The 19,108-nt window shown below is 44.4% G+C and overlaps 1 protein-coding gene across 1 annotated transcript in view; it reads left to right on the top strand.

The window, feature by feature from the left end:
* Positions 1–18,746, top strand: part of LOC120031036 (ER membrane protein complex subunit 2) — a 59,768-nt gene extending 41,022 nt beyond the window's left edge. The window contains exons 8-11 of the mRNA XM_038976574.1: positions 2,560–2,641; positions 2,903–3,013; positions 6,092–6,196; positions 18,191–18,746. Coding sequence (XP_038832502.1) covers positions 2,560–2,641; positions 2,903–3,013; positions 6,092–6,196; positions 18,191–18,277 — 385 coding nt within the window. The 3' untranslated portion in view covers positions 18,278–18,746. The remainder of the gene's footprint in view (positions 1–2,559; positions 2,642–2,902; positions 3,014–6,091; positions 6,197–18,190) is intronic.
* The last annotated feature ends 362 nt before the right edge of the window (positions 18,747–19,108 follow it).

Genomic DNA, 19,108 nt, shown 5'->3' with positions numbered 1-19,108 from the left:
GAGCATTGTAAGAAATGTTTTTGTTTGGTTTTGTCACTTTTTATCCCTCCTTAATTGTCTTGGGGGCTTAGGAGTCAGGGAAGCAGACGTCTTTCACGGAGGTGTGTTTGTGTGTGTAAGCGCTCTGCTGTACGTGTGTGTGTGTGTGTGTGTGTGTGTGTGTGTGTGTGTGTGTGTGTGTGTGTGTGTGTGTGTGTGTGTGTGTGTGTGTGTGTGTGTGTGTGTGTGTGTGTGTGTGTGAGCAGCACACTGGCTCTGCGGTCACCCTGGCAAGAGGGCAGTGTCTGCAGGAATGTTTAGCGCAGTGAGAGGGCTGCTTATTGGATATTTCATGTTTTTGTCCCAAGGGGCTTTATTGCTGTAGTAGAGGAAATCCAGGGGTGAGCGGATTATCTCCCAGCTTAGCCAAACTTTTGTAATATCACCCCATTCACTCCCCGAGCCCCTTATCTACAGGCGTGTCCATTTCTATTCTCTCTTTTCTTTATTTTGGGTAACAAACTCCCTTTTTTACCCCTCCCCTCTTCCGGACAGCATGGCATTATCGCCTCTCTTTTCCACAGAGCGAGAGGGAGGGAGAGTGGCTGCAGAGAGATTCCCAGGAGAAGTTGGTGGCACTTTGTTTCCAGAGCCAGAAAAAAACAGGCTGATGAGGAAGAGAAATGAACTGCTCCGCCCTCACTGTGTAGCGCCCCGCAAGCTAAAAATATACAAATCACCCACGGCCTGCCATTGTTACATGTCTACAGGCGTCAGTGTTCAAACATTACGACAGTAATTAATAGCCTAACACAGTGGAAACTTTAAAAATATATATATATATACAACAACAAAAAAAATCCTCATACCGCTGAGTGATATTCGGACGTTATTGAGATTGCGCCTTTTTGTTATTGTGGCGTTGAACCGTTGAGATGCTTCAACTCATTGGGAATCATCTGAGCTTGTAGTGCTGTTGAATTAGGCTTTATTTCACGACTGTCTATCGGTTCAGATTGGCCTGGTCATCCGATGGAGCATGATGACTTTCTGTGGTCAGCTTGCACAGTCTAATGGGGGAATCTTGATCTGTTTGCCCAGTCTAGTTGGGGGAAAAAGCTTTGGGGTGGAACTCAGTCAAACTGTGGTTTCACAATTGGTAGCACCAAAAACATACCATTGTCTGGTTTGGTGTTCAAAGCAAATGTGTGAGTCATCCTAACAGTGCCACCACCACGAGGTAGCAGCGTGGTCTCTGAACCCAGGTTTAGGGAGTTGGAGCTGAGTGGTGGTGGTGATGGTTGAAGATTGGAGGGTGCGGTACTGCAGTCAGCCAGGCCTCTGCCTGGTGATGGAGGCTGCCTCTCCTCTCCGCTGCAGGCCCGGGGCCACTGCAGGAGCACATCTGAAAGTCTTTATGGGGAGGAAGTGGTAATTGTAAGCAGCCCCCCCAACCTTCCGAATACCCCGATCTCTCTCTCTCTCTCTCTCTCTCTTCTCTCCCCCCCCATTCTCTCTCATTCGAACTCGCCCCTCGCTCTCCCCCACCACTCTAATGCTGCTGCTCTCTTTCTTTTGAAGTCCTTTAAACAGACTCTAAATGGGCCGATCGTCTCTTCATGTCGTGCGAGGCAGCATTTGGTCCTGTCTGTTCCCGCCAAAACACCCAGCTTGCGTCAGAGCGTTTTTTTCTCCCCTCCCCCGACCCTTTCTCCCTCTGTGGCAGTGAAATGGCTACAGATTAGCATCCTTATCTTGTGTCATTTATGATCCCCCCCAGCCACCACAAGCACCATTTTTGGTTTTTCTGCACATTTCCAAGCGCTGGTACAGCATATGCTGGATCACGTACAGTCTCTCTACACTAGAAGTGAATGCTGGGTTTTGTGTTTTGTCCAATTTTAGTTAAATGGCCCTGTTTTAGTCTTCTGAGTTCATGCAGTCTTTCAAGGCGTGGGAATTGAGTGTGTGTGGACTGTGTAATTCTGACTGTGTGTGTTGGAGAGATAAACTTGCCTTCCCTTGGACGGGTCCCCTGAAGGGGAAACTGTGTGTTCGATGTGGAATGGCTGCAGATTAGCGTGAGGTCAACAGCTCAGCAGTCTGCTGAGAAGTGATCTCATCTGAAGTAGGGCACAGTGTGCCAGTTCCTACTGTAACGCTGACCTCAGGAAGGTATTTAACTACACATTACCAGAGTGAAAAAACACATCGCTCGACAGACAGATTGATCCTGTGTGTCTGGAGAGCCCCGCTCCTCTCCTTTTCAATGTTCCACTTTCCAAAACTGAAGAGTTTCGCCAATATAGACATAACCACATAGGCCACCAGATCCCCTTAGTCTGCAAATAAACTTAGTTTGTTGGATGCATCTTCCTAGATCCAAACTTGCCAAAATGTACAGTAAACCAATCGGCAATAGAACTTTCTGCAGGACAAATGTACACTCTCGGATTGGAATGGGTAGACTACGTCACAGATGAACTGGAGCACATTTCCCCTTTGCTATTTTCAAGCTGGAAGATGAAATGTCCATCGCTCTTAGTCATCAATCTATTCATTGTTCCCTTGTTTCCACAGCTATGGAAAAGCAGCTTTCTGTCTGGAGGAGCTGATGATGACCAACCCTCACAATCACTTGTACTGTGAGCAGTACGCTGAGGTAGGTATGACTTCTGCATGTCCATCATCAAGCGGCCTAACTATGGAATAATGTTTCCCCCAGCCCTCTACGTGAATGCTCTCTCTCACATGGAGGAGCCGGCCGCTGGCACTTAACGTCAACGGGAATACACGCTCATGAATGTCGAGATGTTTACACGGCTTGTCATGTCGTGCTTATTCAGATGCCATGTAGGCATTGCGTAAGCCCCCCCCCCGGTTGACACGCCTCATGCCCATATTTGAATGCCTTGTCTCACAGGTGAAGTACACCCAAGGGGGGCTGGAAAACCTGGAGCTGTCCAGAAAGTATTTTGCCCAGGCTCTGAAGCTGAACAACAGGAACATGAGGGCCTTGTTCGGTCTGTATATGGTGAGTTCGCACATCTAACCGTCGCATGATGAGAGGAGCGAGGGAGGGGGTGAAAGAGCAACAACTCATCCCTTTTTCTCCTGTGGTTTGTCAAAATGTGCAGGCCTCCTACTGCCTTTGTGTAGCGACCACAGAGTCTCGCTTTCAGATAGGTCAGGTCAATCCTGACTCATTGGGTAAACCCCCCGGCTTGGTAAAGTCTGCCCCTTCAAGCGCTCTATTTTGGTCATTTTACCCCTCTAGGCTTTCGTACGGGACCTTTTTCATGTTGAGGACCAAAATGACAAAAATAAATAAAGAGCAGTGGCAGTACGAAAAGGGGAAAGAGAGGGTCACTGCCTCCTCCCCGCGTTCTGTCAGTCGCAGGCAGCCCCCCAGCCCCGGCCCAGGTTAACGTTTTTATTTAGCCTGCGCCAAATGCCCCCCTTTCATCTGCATATTTATTTCAACAGAAAGTTGTCCGTTAGCACCAATGCGTCATATGTAAGTGAGTCCTGACATAAGAACACAAACGGAGAGTGCAGGAATAAGGGTGGGTGGATGGCCAGAGCAGAGAGAAGCAGCGACACAGGCCTTCCAGTGTTTTCTCCCTACTGCCACAGGGGTTCAAGCAGTCAAAACATCTCACACCCGGAAAGGGGCACAACCACTGGAGATCCGTTCATGGTCTTTTGAAGAGATATCTTCTCTTTTATAGACTAACTGTTATGTTTCTAAAAGTAGTCCATGGGGTTAAAATTAGCTCATGTTATTTCAACAAATTCAAACCGTCAATGACTGTCTCTCCTGGCCCGTAGACTACTTTCAGGGTAAATGGAAAAAGAGGTAAGACTAAGGTCTTCAAGGTGCTAGCTAGCTGCAGAACATGCATAAAAAGCAGCATCAATTCAAGAATTTCAGATCCCTTAACCTCCAAAGTTACTGTTGTTAAGAGCACGTAAACGGAACGTAATTGTCTTTGTATGCGCTTTTCTCTCGACACATTGATAAGAGCGATTGGTAAGCGCTAGGTAAATGAGTAGGCCATTTGGATGAGGGGATTGTAGATATAAATGACAATTGTTCTAGATCTATTTCACCATGCCACTGTCAGTTATACCCACATACATTTATGACGGTCACTTTAGTGTTCCTCTCCTTACATGTTGCATCGTTCCATTACATAGTTAGTTCCTCGGTCACGTTCGTGTGGTTGTTCCTGAGGATCGCTAGCAATAGTGGATCATATCGGGGCTAACGTATTACAAGTTGCGCAATCATTTGGGACATGTAGCCTATTGGAACCATTATGAGCTGTAGACCATACATACAGTACATGTAGCGGGTTAAACCTGGAGACTGGCACACTGTTCACGACAGCTGGACTGTTCTCATCCCAGTTCCATGATTAGTGTGGATTATTAGGGTGGACTTATTGACTACTGTTCAGCCACTACTGTACACTTTTCTCACCTTCCAATATTTTATGGATTGAACAATTTGAATGTCAGCCTTCGGGATGAATCGAACCACTGTATTTTTGATTCACCAATATAGTTTGTGCGTATAGGCTCTCCAAACCTGTTTTTTTTATTCATAAATACTTTCCTAATCGTAAATAATATAGAAGATCTGAATATTTTTTTTAATCTAGCAATTGGTGTTCAAAATGAGACAAATAGGCGTGTATTTAGGTCTACAAGGCTTTCTTTCGTTGATCCCTAATATTCTGAACCGTTCTTTCCATATTTTAGTGAGTCTGTCGAGAAAATTCAGATTAAAGGTACGCCAAATTAAAAGGGATGGCTTTAGTTAAATGCACTGAAACCCCTATTGAATGAAAACTCCATGAGAAAATCTGTTGGCCAGCAAGTGGGAGGGTTTTCAGTGGTTTGAATTAAATGTATTCAGCTCGTTACGCACCTGCATAAGGTAAGTCTGAATATCAACTACTGAGAAGTGCATAGGAAAGGCGTACATAGTTTTACATAGAGGACTTTATGTTCCTCTGTCAAATCATCCACTGCCACTTGTATTTTGGCATAACGCTGGTTTCGGGTTTAAATTTGATCGTAAAAAAGTTAGTGTGCACGAGGTCCAAAGCTGAAATCGTTGACAAGTGCAAGTTCGTTCCTGACATGGGATTGTGCCAAGGCAATGACTTTCTGACCATTTCATCTGATTCTGGGAGACTGTGAAGCTTCACGAACACCACCGTAGGGCAGCGAAGAGCTATTTGATTGGTTCAGCTTAGTCGTTCAGAGCACCTGGTACAGCTGAGTCGTTGGTAGCCGTGATCACTGTGAGGTTCAATCAATCAAATGTATTTATAAAGCCCTTCTTACATCAGACGATGTCACAAAGTGCTGTACAGAAACCCAGTCTAAAACCCCAAACAGCAAGCAACGCAGAAGCACTAACACTAGCTAGTGTTGGTCAGTGCTCTGTCACCGCACTAGCGGGGATCCTCACGGAGGACGACATAATTCTGGGGTAGAGCTGACATCATAAGCTGGAGGTTATGAAGAAGAAATCCAGAAGCAAAATCGTTTTAAATCTATAAAAAAAAATAGGGGGGGCAAAGTTGATTGGGGTGTAGTTAAAGTTTCAGCATGTCCATGGGGACGCCTTTGAAGTGCTGCCCGTTTAAGCCTAGTGGGGGTTGCACTTCGGAGACGATGGCAGTAGCATGGGAAAGACATGGGTTTTGTGGTTCTGAGGGGAGCTGGGGCGGGCAGAGAGCATGATTCACATCGCGCTTCGCTCGCCACAGCACCGCGGGTTCTGAAGACACACTGAAGACATGCCGGGGGCCCTGTCATCACCGCCTATCTATGGTGTTGGAGAAATTAGGGCCCATTAAGTGACACTGCACTCGGGGAGCTGGGGCATTAAATAAAGTACTCACTTTTTCCTCTCCCGTATAAGTTTTCTTTGTGTCGTCGGGCCAATTTTTTTCTCGTCCTGCCCACGGTGGAGTTGGTTGCACATTCATCTCATTTATGCTTTTATTGCTGTTTTGATATGACGACACCTTTCTTTCCTCTCCTCTTTCCGCTCTCCCCTTGCTTTCCACTCCCTTCTTCTTCCCCTGTGTAGTCGGCAAGCCACATTGCTGCCTGCCCCAAAGTGAACGCCACGGTGAAAAAGGCAAATGTGAAGTATGCTGCTTGGGCCACCAATCAAATCAACCGAGCCTATCAGGTGAGTCACGCCAGGTGTCTACTTTTAATTCTGGAAGCTACACTATTTACAATTCAGTTATTTAGCAGATGCTCTTATTCAGAGCGATTTACAGTGGAGTGCAGATATTTTCCTACTTTCTTTCGTACTGGTTCCCCGTGGTAATCAAACCCACATCCCTGGTGTTGCGAGCGTCATGCAATAGCGACTGAGCCACATGGGACCTTTCCCACTTGCCTTTTCCACTTAACTGTTCCTATACTGTTCCTATACAACAAGGGTAGTCATTCCTGGTTTAACAACAGGTTGAAACTGAGTGACAAACATGGTCGTTGTGGATGTTGTTTCAAAGCCAAACGCAACGAAATGGACAGCGCTTTCTAAGGTGATGATTATTTCGAAGCATTAAGAGGTTGTGTGTAGAACACCCATACATATATTACAGCTTATGCGTAAACATTTGCCGACGTATGAGCCCAAGCCCAAAAAAGAAACCTGAATTAAAATAATGATTGTGCCGTTATGCAATACATAGCCTAATAGCCTACCGCATATTACGCAAGGCAGAATAAAAAAGCATAGGATTGCATGTCTTTTGTACATCATTTTTCTAGCCGATATTTCCAAATTAAACAAATTCTAGTAATCGCCTTTGAGTGTGGACTGTATTATTATGCATACTGGATGGACTGGTAACTTTTTTTTTTTAAGGGGTGCTACGCTCCAAACGTTCTATCCATGAGTCTGGGAGAGAATGTATAGGCCTAGGCGATGCTGTTGGTTCATTGAATGTGCAGGGCGGCTTACAGAGTTAGCCTACAATTATAGTGCATTTGTATTTGATTTTGAATAGCCTAGTAATAGGGATTTTTTTTTTTTTTTTTGATAATCAATAGGATGGTACATTACCTTTAGCTACAGAATATCCCACCACTGTGCATTTCCATTTCCTCCTATCTCCTTCATTCCTTTCTCGAGTGAGCAGAGATGGGAGCTGTCAACAGTTTAATTAAATATGTTTAGTTGTGAAAACATGTTACTATCGATGTTCCCGAACAGATTTCACTTGGTTTCCCAAATGAAACACTTGGTAGCTGCAGGAACACGGGTTGGAGAGCCCATGGCATACAGGGTTTGGGCGGAGTATTACCTGTCGCGCAGCGAGAGCCTGCGTGCTCCTCAAACAGTGGTTGATGCGTGAAGTGAAACATGTTCTTATAAGTCCAGACATTTCTATATGCAATCCTGTGTGAAAGCAGAGTTTTGATGGTTGTCACTGAAATGTGGATGATCCCAGCTGCTACAATATTTAGGCCTATTTCTCAGCTGCTCCACGATTTTAAACTGGAGTAGCCTACCCGGCAGGATTTAACTGCGGGACATCGGCCTCCATTCGCCATCCAAGTGCATTCGGATGACATGTCCCCCCCCCCCCCCCCCCCCCCTTGCGTCTACCCATTTGATAATGGGCCATTCTAAGTCAAAACCAATTTGACATATTAGTAAAGACAAGATGAAATTGAGAGTAGTCTGATGGGTGAAATATGATCGCTTGATGAGAGAACAGGGTGTGCGGCCTGAGGCAAGGAACAGAGCGCAAGCAAGCTTTTTAAGCACCCACCTTTTTTAATTAGTCAATAGCCTATAGTTGCAGCCCATTTATGTTTTAATTTCTAAGACATTCTAAGGTTTGGATCATTCACAACTAAATTTGCCAAGTAACTCTAAATCTAGAGTATAGGACCTGTTTTAAAAGGATCACTTTTACGCCCAACATAGCCACTTCATATGCGTACTGTCCTTTCTATTTTAGTTCAATTATATTATACTTACAATAAAATCAGAACATCATACAGCCAGATAACATACATTAGGCCGACTCCTATTCGGTTCTTCTGAAATACATTTTCTTCATATCATGTTTCTTTAGACCTGCCAACAAATAAATAATGGATATATTGTGTTAGTGTATATTAAATGGATTTCTTCGACTTTTTTTTAGATGTTTTTTGTAGATGTTCTGAAGGCAATAACCAGCTGCCAAAATGTCATGACCACCATAGCCCTAGTGGTGCATGACTGTTTGGGACGAAATCCTGCAGTGGCACTTCAGGACCAGGTTTACCTTCCCCTGCTATGCAAGAACCTAATCCCTTGCAATACTCTACAACCACCCTACTTACCCTCTGAGGCCACGGCTGTACTGAGAATGGTTTTGACCAGCAGGGGGGTTCCAGACTGTCCACCTAAAGGTCCTATACCCAGGGCTTCAATTGAGTGTCTCACTGTTTGGGTAGATTTCAGCTAATGTGTTGACTTAAGACCACAAGGCCCGCTCTGCTGGGCTATCGACCCCCCCCCCCCCCCCCACAGTTGAATCATGTAAGATTTGAGTGGAACAAAGATGACTAGTGGTGGCACGGGGAGGTATGATGGGTCTACCTTTCTGAGAAAAAGGGCGGGAAAGAGTGAGGGGGATACTGGGGAAAGAGCAGGAAAAAGTGAAAAGCTGCTCAGATGGCATCACTAAACCGGTTTACGCTGTCGCCATGGCACCTTGAGCATAAATGTGTATTTAATATAACTATTTGCTGCCATAAGGGGTGGTATGCATTGCTTATTTAGGCATTGACAGTTAAACATGCAATAAGCAGTTCCTTGCTCGGCATGTGCGTGCTCTATCGGGAGAGTGGAACCACGCTGAGCCACTAAAGCCCACGTCTTGACACACTCAGCGCTGTCTTTCCCTCCTGGAGTGCTGGGAGGGTTTCCACCACAGAGGCACGGAATGACTCTGTTAGTAGTAGTAGTAGTAGTAGTAGGGGTGTTGGGTATCTAACGCTTTGGGTGTTGATTAATCAAGAACACTTAACTGTGTTAGTCAATCAATCAGGCACACTTTACAATGTTAAGCTCAACAGCGTGGCTGTGGAAAGAGTATTAACATTTGAAGTATTTCTATTTGGTGTTTGAGCAAAAATATCATGTGTGTTTTTGGTCTCCACTCTGACAGAGCCAGAGCCACACCCTTATCCAGGGAACAGGAAGAGGCTCCCGGCAGGCCCGGCCAGCAACCTGTTGGGCTGTGTTTGTTTTAAGTTGCCTGGTAATGGCAGGGGCAGCGGGGACCCCACCCTGCGTGTGAGAGGAAAAATGACAGGGCGCAAGGTTGACTTGACTCTTAACGCCGACTTTTTTTTTTCTCCGACTTTTTAAATGGGTGCTGGGCTATTTGAAAGGGAGCCGCTGTGGAACGTTGTGGGCCTCCGCAGGGCTAGCCTGGCTGCTTGTGCTGACTGATTGACGGGGGCTTTAAAGGGCTACTCGTGTCAGCCGTCCCGCTTTTATGACCCGCTGTACCTGGTGATTGTCATACCTCAGTGCGAGAAAAGGCGACAGGTGAGTGGTGTTGTGGGAGCAGACGTCACAATGGGGTCAAAGCGACTGGGGCAAGGCCGTTAAAAATGTTATTACTGAAAACTGAAAGCAAGGTCCCGGCTTTGACATGTTAATGACCCAGAGAGAAGTTTTGATAGCGTAATATTGACTCAAAACAAATTAACTTTTTGAATTACTCTGTCGTTGTTAGAATCTTAATATCGCAAACAGAATTTGTGTTATAGGCAGTTTTAAGAGGACATGTCCATTTTTTTTTCACCCTGCCCATCATTCACCGCCAGTCATTCACTGGCAGTCAGCCTGCACAGCTGATGGCCCATCGAAACTACACCTAAACTATACTGAACAAAAATATAAACGCAACGTAAAATGTTGGTTTCATAAGCTGAAATAAAAGATCCCTGAAAGCTTATTTCTATCAAATTTTGGGCACAAATTTGTTTACATCCCTGTTAATGAGCATTTCTCCTTTACCAAGATAATCCATCCACCTGACAGGTGTTGCATATCAAGAAGCTGATTAAACAGTACAATCATTACACAAGTGCACCTTGTGGTGGGGAGAATAAAAGGCCACTCTAAAATGTGTAGTTTTGTCACACAACACAATGCCACAGATGTCTGAAGTTTTGAGGGAGCGTGTAGTTGCCAATGCTGACTGCAGGAATGTCCACTAGAGCTGTTGCCAGAGATTTGAATGTTATTTTCTCTATCATAAGCCATCTCCAACATCGTTCAAGAGAATTAGGCAGTACGTCCAACCAGCCTCACAATTGCAAACCACTTGTAACCATGCCAGCCCAGGACCTCCACATCTGGTTTCTTCACCTGCAGGATCGTCTAAGACCACCCACCCACCCATACATCTGATGAAACTGAAAAACTCATTCTGATTGGCTGGGCCTTGCTCCCAAGTGAGTGGGCCCACCCATGGCTGCGCCCCTGCCCCAGTCATGTGAAATCCTTAGATTAGGGCCTAATACATTTATTTCAATTGACTGATTTCCTTATATGAACTGTAAAATCATTGCATGTTGCGTTTTATATTTTTTTCAGTATATAGCTAAACTAATTTCACACATGTAATAATAGTTACCGTAAAGACAATACTACATTGACAATAGTCTGATGTGTGAGAATAGTATGTATTGTTAAATTGTATATGAAGATTCTGATGGAACAGTGCAGCTTGGAATTGACACAGAGGCAGGAAAATTAATGTGAGTGCCAGAAAGTGACTTTTGCAAATTCTCCGACAGTCACAAGCAGGTAAGATGTTTTGATGTCTACAGTTGAAGTCGGAAGTTTACATACACTTAGGTTGGAGTCATTAAAATAATTTTTTTCAACCACTCCACAAATATCTTGTTAACAAACTATAGTTTTGGCAAGTCGGTTAGGACATCTACTTTGTGCATGACACAAGTAATTTTTCCAACAATTGTTTACAGACAGATTTATTTCACTTATAATTCACTGTATCACAATTCCAGTGGATCAGAAGTTTACATACACTAAGTTGACTGTGCCTTTTAAACAGCTTGGAAAATTCCAGAAAATTATGCCATGGCTTTACAAGCTTCTGATAGGCTTATTGTCATCAATTGAGTCAATTGGAGGTGTACCTGTGGACGTATTTCAAGGTCTACCTTCAATGCTACCAAATACTAATTGAGTGTATGTAAACGTCTGACCCACTGGGAATGTGATGAAAGGAATAAAAGCTGAAATGAATCATTCTCTCTACTATTATTATGACATTTCACATTCTTAATATAAAGTGGTAATCCTAACTGACCTAAGACAGGGACTTTTTATGAGGATTAAATGTCAGGAATTGTGAAAAACTGAGTTTAAATGTATTTGGCTAAGTTGTATGTACTCTTCTGACTTCAACTGTAGTATCAAAAAGAGCAGATTATGCAGTTTCCAAATCACCTATCCTTGCCAAACAACAAAAAAATGACCCTTGAGTCGACATGAACTTCAATTAAGGCAGCCCTCTGCACCTCTCTGATTCAGAGAGGTTGGGTTAAATGCACAAGACACATTTCTGTTGAATGCTAGTCAGTTGCACAACTGAATGCATTCAACTGAAATGTGTCTTGCGTATTTAACCCTAAACTTTTTTCAAAGTATAACTTTTTGGCAGAATTACCATGATAACGTGTGCTCCCTGTGTGCACTAGAGATTAATATTTTCCCCAAAATCGACCACATGTCAATATCGGGAATAATTTGTCGTTCAGATTTGGCTGGAGGGAAGGTCGTGCCAAGTCCTGTCGTTTGTAAGGAACCCAGAGGAACCTGATGGGTTAACCGAAAAGTACGCTAGCGTGTTCCCAGCGTCTGCTGTTACACATGCTATGTCTAAGAATGTCGCCGGGAGCAAGTCTAGTGTTGAGGAGGATGTCAGCGATCCCACCATGGTCGATCTGTCCGAGACGTTTATGGGTGATTCTGATTTCGGTTGACCTCTCCTTTGAAAACACCAAAGGTGAGTGAGTTTGTAGGACCGCTTAAGGAAGAGAAGGGTTCCTACAGTTGACACGTTGATGTCTAGGAAACAGCTAATTGCGTAACAGACTAAAGATGTTTCCCTCTCCCCTCTTTTCGCTGAGATACGTCCAGAGGCGCAGTTTGATGAAGTTAGTGTGGGTTACTTTGACAGAGATGGTATTCTCGCGCCACTTCTGGGCAAGGCGACTGGCCCAGTGTATCTGAAATTGCCGTTCCAGTTACGCTTCAACAAGAGATACAGAGGTTGGCTGACGATGTATGGCAGGCCATTTTGGGGTCAACAAGACATGTAACCGTATTTTGGTTAACTTCTTCTGGTCTGGTCTGGTCTGAAACAAGATGTTTTGTCTTACTATAAATCCTGCCGCGTTTGCCAGCGGACAGTAAACCCGAACCAAGCTGTACCGGTTTCGTTCTTGCTTTAGACTAACCTTTCAGCAGGGTTCTGGTGGATTTTGTTGGTCCTTTACCCAAAGCAAAGAGTGGTAACTAGTTTCTCTCAACCATCTAGTTCTTGAACTGCATTGTTGTTTAAGGGCTTGTAAAGTAAGCATTTCACTGTTGTATTCGGAGCATGTGGCAAATCCATTTTGATTTGGTCATGTGTGCTGCCACTCTTTTCCACTAAGGAAAATCACGAGAGGAAAGTTGGTATGTACACTGCTCAAAAAAATAAAGGGAACACTTAAACAACACAATGTAACTCCAAGTCAATCGCACTTCTGTGAAAGTTTTGTTTTGTTTGCGCTCGTTCGAAAGGGATGAGAGTTATAGAAGCATACGTGAGTTTATGAAAAAAGATTTTGTTTTTTTGAGGTGGCTGTTTTGTCTTGTATTTAATTGTTGACAGCCAGTAGACGCCATGTTTATATTGGAGAAGGCGACTCATTTAAGTAGCGATGCATTTAAGTTGGTTATGTTGTGAAATGGAAGTTGTTTTCTGTTGGTGGTGAGCAACTATAGGATATATTTGATGTCTGAAGGGGGGAAGTGTCACAGGTTTTGTTTTTTCCATTTATATTATGAGTTTGGACGTATCGCTCGTTTGCACGCAGGGCGCATCGATTGGTGTCACCTCATTAGTCAATATGTGTTACACCTGTGCTGGTTGCCATCTCGTTAGTTGGATGGTGTTTCACCTGTGCTGGCCCAGATGCTATTTAAGAGTGGCTGACCTAGTGCTCCAGTTGTCTTGATAGATGCGGACGGTTGGCACCTTTAGTTGGCTCTCCCTATTTTGATTTCTATGCAAACAATCCTTGATCTGATTTCCCTGATTTTGTTATGCTCCACCTTTTTGGTTTGCTTCCTGTCTTTAAGTTTGGTGTGGGTTTTTCTTTTGTTTGCCTCTTAGCGGGCAAATTTAGTGGGGCGCTCATGGTGGGTGTCTTTTAGGTCCCAGTTGTTGTTGCTATGCAACTTAAAGTGGACACCCCCATGAGTCTTTTAGACCCCCTCCTAAAACTCCACCTGTTTCGTTTTAGTTGTTGTCAGTGACTCTTTGTTAGTTCCCCCTTCTGTTTGAGCAACATTTTCGGTCTTCTTGCTGGGGAACATAACAGATAGAGTCCCAGGATATTAACCAAGATATGGTCACTATGCCAGGGTTCTCTCCAAACGAGGGTCACTGCGCCACTTTGTTGGGTTGGCTGCGCCATTATGTAAAGATTTCTGCGAAAATGAAAATCATAATTAGTAATGATAGAGTAGCTATCTTTGATCGGCAATGACATGTGAATTGCGAAACAGGCCGTTCGTAAATTCTGAGCGTTATCATGTTCCTCAATTAATTCAGTACATTTTAGCAGTAGGCTACCTCGACACAGAGCGCGCTCAGGATGCACAGAGGGCATCCTGAGAATAGCTTTGTTGAATCATAGCTCTCGTATGAGCAGCAAGTACGAAACAGCGCACATTATTTTATAGCCTATACTGTAGGGTTTATTAACTGCATTTGGGCCGCGTGTGCAGTCCGGCGGTGTCAATTATGCGTGTGCTTTGAATTTGTGGCATCTTTGTGTGAAGTTAATATGCTAGGTTAAAAGCTTCCATGCGAGGACCTGTTTGGATAATGTGCTATTGCATTTTTTGGTAATCTACTGCTGCACATGTTGTGTATTTTGTAGTGTTAACATTGGGGGAGAATGTTGTAATGTCCCAGGTCTTGTCGTTAATTCTTTGGGGGAAGTGTGTAGTGTTCCCGGGACAGTCCCAGTATCCCGCTTACCCATGTTAATCCCTAGCATGCATTCTCAACAATCAAAGCACAGTAATATATTTAAACTCAAAATATGCAATTCTGTTCTTTTGAAATGCATTTTCTTACATTCATGTTCCTTAAGATCTGTCCTTAACGAATGAATAATGAATGATCTTTGGTGGTGGTGTTTATTTAATGGATTTTAACACTTGAATTGTGGCGTTTTTAGTCGTTTTTCGTTTGTACATTTACTCTACAGTTAGATAAACTAATGAAATATAGACAGTGGAGCCATATTTTTTCGGTCATTGATTAGTCTTTCTTGAGTCGGATAGTTTGGTTTTTGGGCTGGAGTTAATACAGTCCCCTCACCTTGGGCAGGCGAGATAATTGGCTGCCTGGCTCTGTGGTTGGGGATAATGGGACATTAGGGAAGCACACATCGAAACGCGCTGACCATCAACTCCCCCTCAGCCACACCACCGCTTTAATACGTCTGCATGAGTCACGCTCGGAAATTACTTCTTTGCCAAAGGTACATTTTCACCAAATGCCCTCTCTGACACTCTGAAAACACAGTTTCCCCCCCATATGGGAACATTATATTGGCTATGCATGTGTGTGTATACTGTATGTGAACAGGTTCATAAATGGTTGACAGCAAGCCCTGCGTCACTATTCCCGATAATAATGGAATATATTTATATAACACTTTTCCAGGTTCTCCAAGCAGCAGCGCTTTACATTTGTATGTTGGGAAACTCACCTTGTATAATGTGGATTTGTGTTGGAATATACACATTTACTGTAAAGCCTTCTGCTATTTAGCAAGCTGGTAGAAGCCAGATGAAGAGGGTTAGTTTGGGATTGAATGTTGGTCTATAATGAGGAGTCAGAGCATCTCCGGAGACCTATCGCTCATTCCTGAGGACAGGCCGAATATGCTCCTCTCTGTGTCCAGCCAAAAATGGTACATCAGCCATGTGGGAGAAAGGGGTGTGGTATATGGCCAATATATACCACGTCAATATACCATGGCATCGCGGAGTGCTAGGGCACAGCCCTTAGCCGTGGTATATTGGCTATATATCACAAACACTGAGGTGCCTTATTGCTATTATAAACTGGTTACCAACATAATTAGAGCAGTAAAAATAAATGTTTTGTCATACCCGTGGTATACCGTTTGATATACCACGGCTTTCAGCCAATCAGCATTCAGGGCGCGAACCACCCAGTTTATAGTGTGGTTTTCATAATGATTTTATTGAGAAAAGGCCAAAGATGTCCTCCGCTGCGTTGCTCTGACTTGTCTGTGTGCTCTCCGCCCAGCAGCAGATGTGGCCTTACACACACCAACCCTGCTCTCAAGTCTTAGGAAGCTTTCCCCGACGCTGCTGTCCCTGTGCCCAAATAGCAGTTATTATAATGAGAACGGAGGAGTAGTCTACCGCACAACTCACTAATGCCAAGTGCCTGTGGGTGTTGTTGCAGGGGGCACATGTCCTAGCTCCTAGCGTGGCTAAATTAGGTTATCTGTTAGTCTATGTAGTTTGGGGACAGGGCCGAGAGGAGAGGACCCCCTCCTGAGTTCAGATAATAGCAGGGCTGATTGTGGTTTAATTGGGAGATAGAGAGGTCTGAAGGGCTGTGTGTGTGAGTCACAGAGGAAGTCCAGTCTTGCCCGTGTACACAGACACACAGGGAGAGAGTGGGGCAGAGAGAGAGGGAGGCAGAGATTAGGAGCAGTGGTTTATGGTAGTGATGCACCGATATGACATTTTTGGTCGATACCGATATCCAATATTTTCCTTGCCAAAAAAGCCTGATACCGATAACCGATATTAAAAATGTTAGCGGCCTTTTAAGCATTCTAGTAGAGTTAAATAGTTAACACACACATGGACGCAGCGGTCAAAGGCACTGCATCTCAGTGCAAGTGGCGTAACAACAGTCCCTGGTTCGAATCCAGGCTGTATCACATCCAGCCATGATTGGGAGTCCCATAGGGCGGCGCACAATTGGCCCAGCGTCGTCCGGGCCGTCATTGTAAATAAGAATTTGTTCTTAACTGACTTGCCTAGTAAAATAAAGGTTACATACACACACCTCAATAGTTACATACACACAGCTACAATAGTGGATTTTGCGGTTAGCCTTCAAAATAAAAGTAGGGCATAATTCTACTATTTGTAATCATTTGCATCACTCTCAATGACAAACTTTTATTTTGAAGGCAAACCGCAAATTCCACTATTGTGCTAAATCCTTATTGTGGCTAGCTTCACAACCCATAACCCGGTCCGGTCGAGCGTCACTATCCAGATGAAGCTAGCATGCTGCTTATAACGTTAGCTTTGGGCAACAGGGTTAAGTAGCTGGCTAGTTATTTATTTTCATGAACTGAAGTTCAATTTCAATTGACGAACAACAAGTGGCTACCTAGCTAATACTTACAAGGATTCCTAAATAATGAAAATGACTGCAGTTTCTACTGGTCATTGTTTTCAGGCTGGTTGTATTGGTGCTAGCTAGGTACCAAGCTAAAGCTAGCTACCCCAGAAGTTGCAGTCGAACAAATGATGCTTTATTACCAACGCGGTATTGTAAATACATCGTTCGTGGCCGGTGTTTGCTTGTTTGCAGATGTTTTTGTACAGCTTTCACAGTGCTACTGTATCTTTTTTGACACGCAAACACCCGAACGGCGTTCCATAGTATGTATGTTGTGAAGCTATTACTGTGTAACTCCGGTAGGGAAACATTGGAAAAATAGCGCACTTGGTAGTGTGTACCGGTGCTCAACCAGTCGGCGAAAGCCAACATCACCCACGACAGAGAACGGTTGATTGTCAAGGGCAATTAATTATATTATCTTGGCATTAATGGATTTCGCCTTTGAGTTGTCTCGCTGAAATTTTCTTACTCTTTCAAATGACTGCTCGATCCACACAGCAGACATTGTGTGGGCTAGGTTAGGAATGCTGTGTTGCACGTGTAGCGCCAAATTGTACGTGGTGTCATTACGTCATGTACCTACGTTATATAGGTATGCACGGTAGCTTTGACATCGGTTTCTAACATCGCCGTTAAACTAGACCTCGGGCCGATACCGATGTTGGCATTTTTAGCTAATATCGTCCGATTCCGATATGTTCACGGATATATTGTTCATCCCTAGTTTATGGGTTAGTTTGGGGCTGTCCAGGCGAGAAGCCTTGAGACAATGAGTCATCAGGACATCCTGGCCCTCCCTCTCTCTCACCTCTCCCCCTCCTCACACACAGACACACAGCTTTTTTTGCAACAGGCCAGGAACATCACTGACTCCAGGTGGTGCTTCTCTTCTCTTGGCCCCGTTAGTCCACAGCTTGTGGATGTGTGTCATTCAGAGGGCAAATGTGCAAGACACGATTTAAGTGCCTATGAACGGTGTATGGTAGTAGGTGCCAGGCGCACCGGTCTGTGTCGGGAACTGCTACGCTGCTGGGTTTTTCACGCTCATCAGTTTCCCGTGTGTATCAAGAATGGTCCACCACCCAAAGGACATCAAGCCAATTTGACACAACTGTGGTAAGCATTGGAGTCAACATGGGTCAGCATCCTTGTGGAACGCTTTCAACACCTTGTAGAGTCCACGCCCGGACGAATTGAGGCTGTTCTGAGGGCAACTCAATATTAGGAAGGTGTTCCTAATGTTTGGTATACTCTGTGTAGTTTAGTCTGTTTCGACTTGATGTGGTGTGAGCGTGAGACGGGGCTATGCGGTTATCGTGACATTCTGAGTGCGATAGAGTGTTTTGGCTTGGCTGGCTCTCCCTCAGCCAGCCCTGTGCTTTGGCCTCTTTAAAGATGTTATGAGCTGATGTTTTCTCTCTCCTCTCTCTGTCATGCAGCTGGCCGGTCGCGGGACAAAGGAGAACAAATGCTCCGTGAAGGCCGTGGAGGAGATGCTGGAGTCCATGCAGATCACCATGTCCTAGGCCCCACCCCCAACTCTTACCACCCCTGTTCTACATGGCTCAACAAGGCAGCTCTGTTGGCTCAATGCTGTGCACTATCCCCTCCCCCCTCCAGACTCGACCACCACCTCCCCTCCCCCTCTTTTTAGATTATTTAGAGCCGGTCTGTCCTTTATAGTGCAGTACATTTAACCCAAGCCCTATCTAAGCAAATATAATGCACTATATGAGATATAGGGTGACATTTGAGACGTAGGCCAGGTAGAGGATGCTCCCGCATTGAGGTCAGGGACTGAGATGTGAGTAGAGGAGAGGCTGTAGTAAATGCTAATATAAAGAGTGGGCTTAGACGGGTCCGTCTGGATGCAGCTAGGCCCTCCCAACATTTCCTTATGTCTGTAAATGAAATTAAAAAACGTTTTTATCATAACTATAGTTTTTTTTCCCTCTGTCAGTCCATCCAGATGTCTTAATAAAGGTTTGAATTGTTTGCGGTCTGGAGCAAATTTTCTAATTTCAGTGGGTTGGTGTTCTGGGTTTTTCCTGGGTTCTATTCGGTTTTTGTGTATAGGACCAATTTTTCTTATCAGTACATTGACACAACTGTTAATGATAATGGTGGATTCATTACTTTTATGATAATGATGATAAAATCTTCTCTGAATTTATGGTAATTGAGTCCCAGCCACTCTAACCACTCTACCCCACCAGTAGCAACAGCAGAGCAGTCTGCTTAAACCATTTTCCAGTGAGCGGGAGAGAAGCGTCCTCATTAAACGGGCAGCAGCGAGGCTAAAGGCCTTTGCTTCTCACACTGGATCCAGCTGGGAATCCCGCCCTTCAATTACCCAG

The sequence above is a fragment of the Salvelinus namaycush genome, chromosome 37, assembly GCF_016432855.1.
Source record: "Salvelinus namaycush isolate Seneca chromosome 37, SaNama_1.0, whole genome shotgun sequence".
In the NCBI taxonomy this organism is placed as follows: Eukaryota; Metazoa; Chordata; class Actinopteri; order Salmoniformes; family Salmonidae; genus Salvelinus; species Salvelinus namaycush.
The sequence above is the reverse complement of the archived record's forward strand: the minus strand, read 5'-3'. Positions and strand labels throughout refer to the sequence as shown.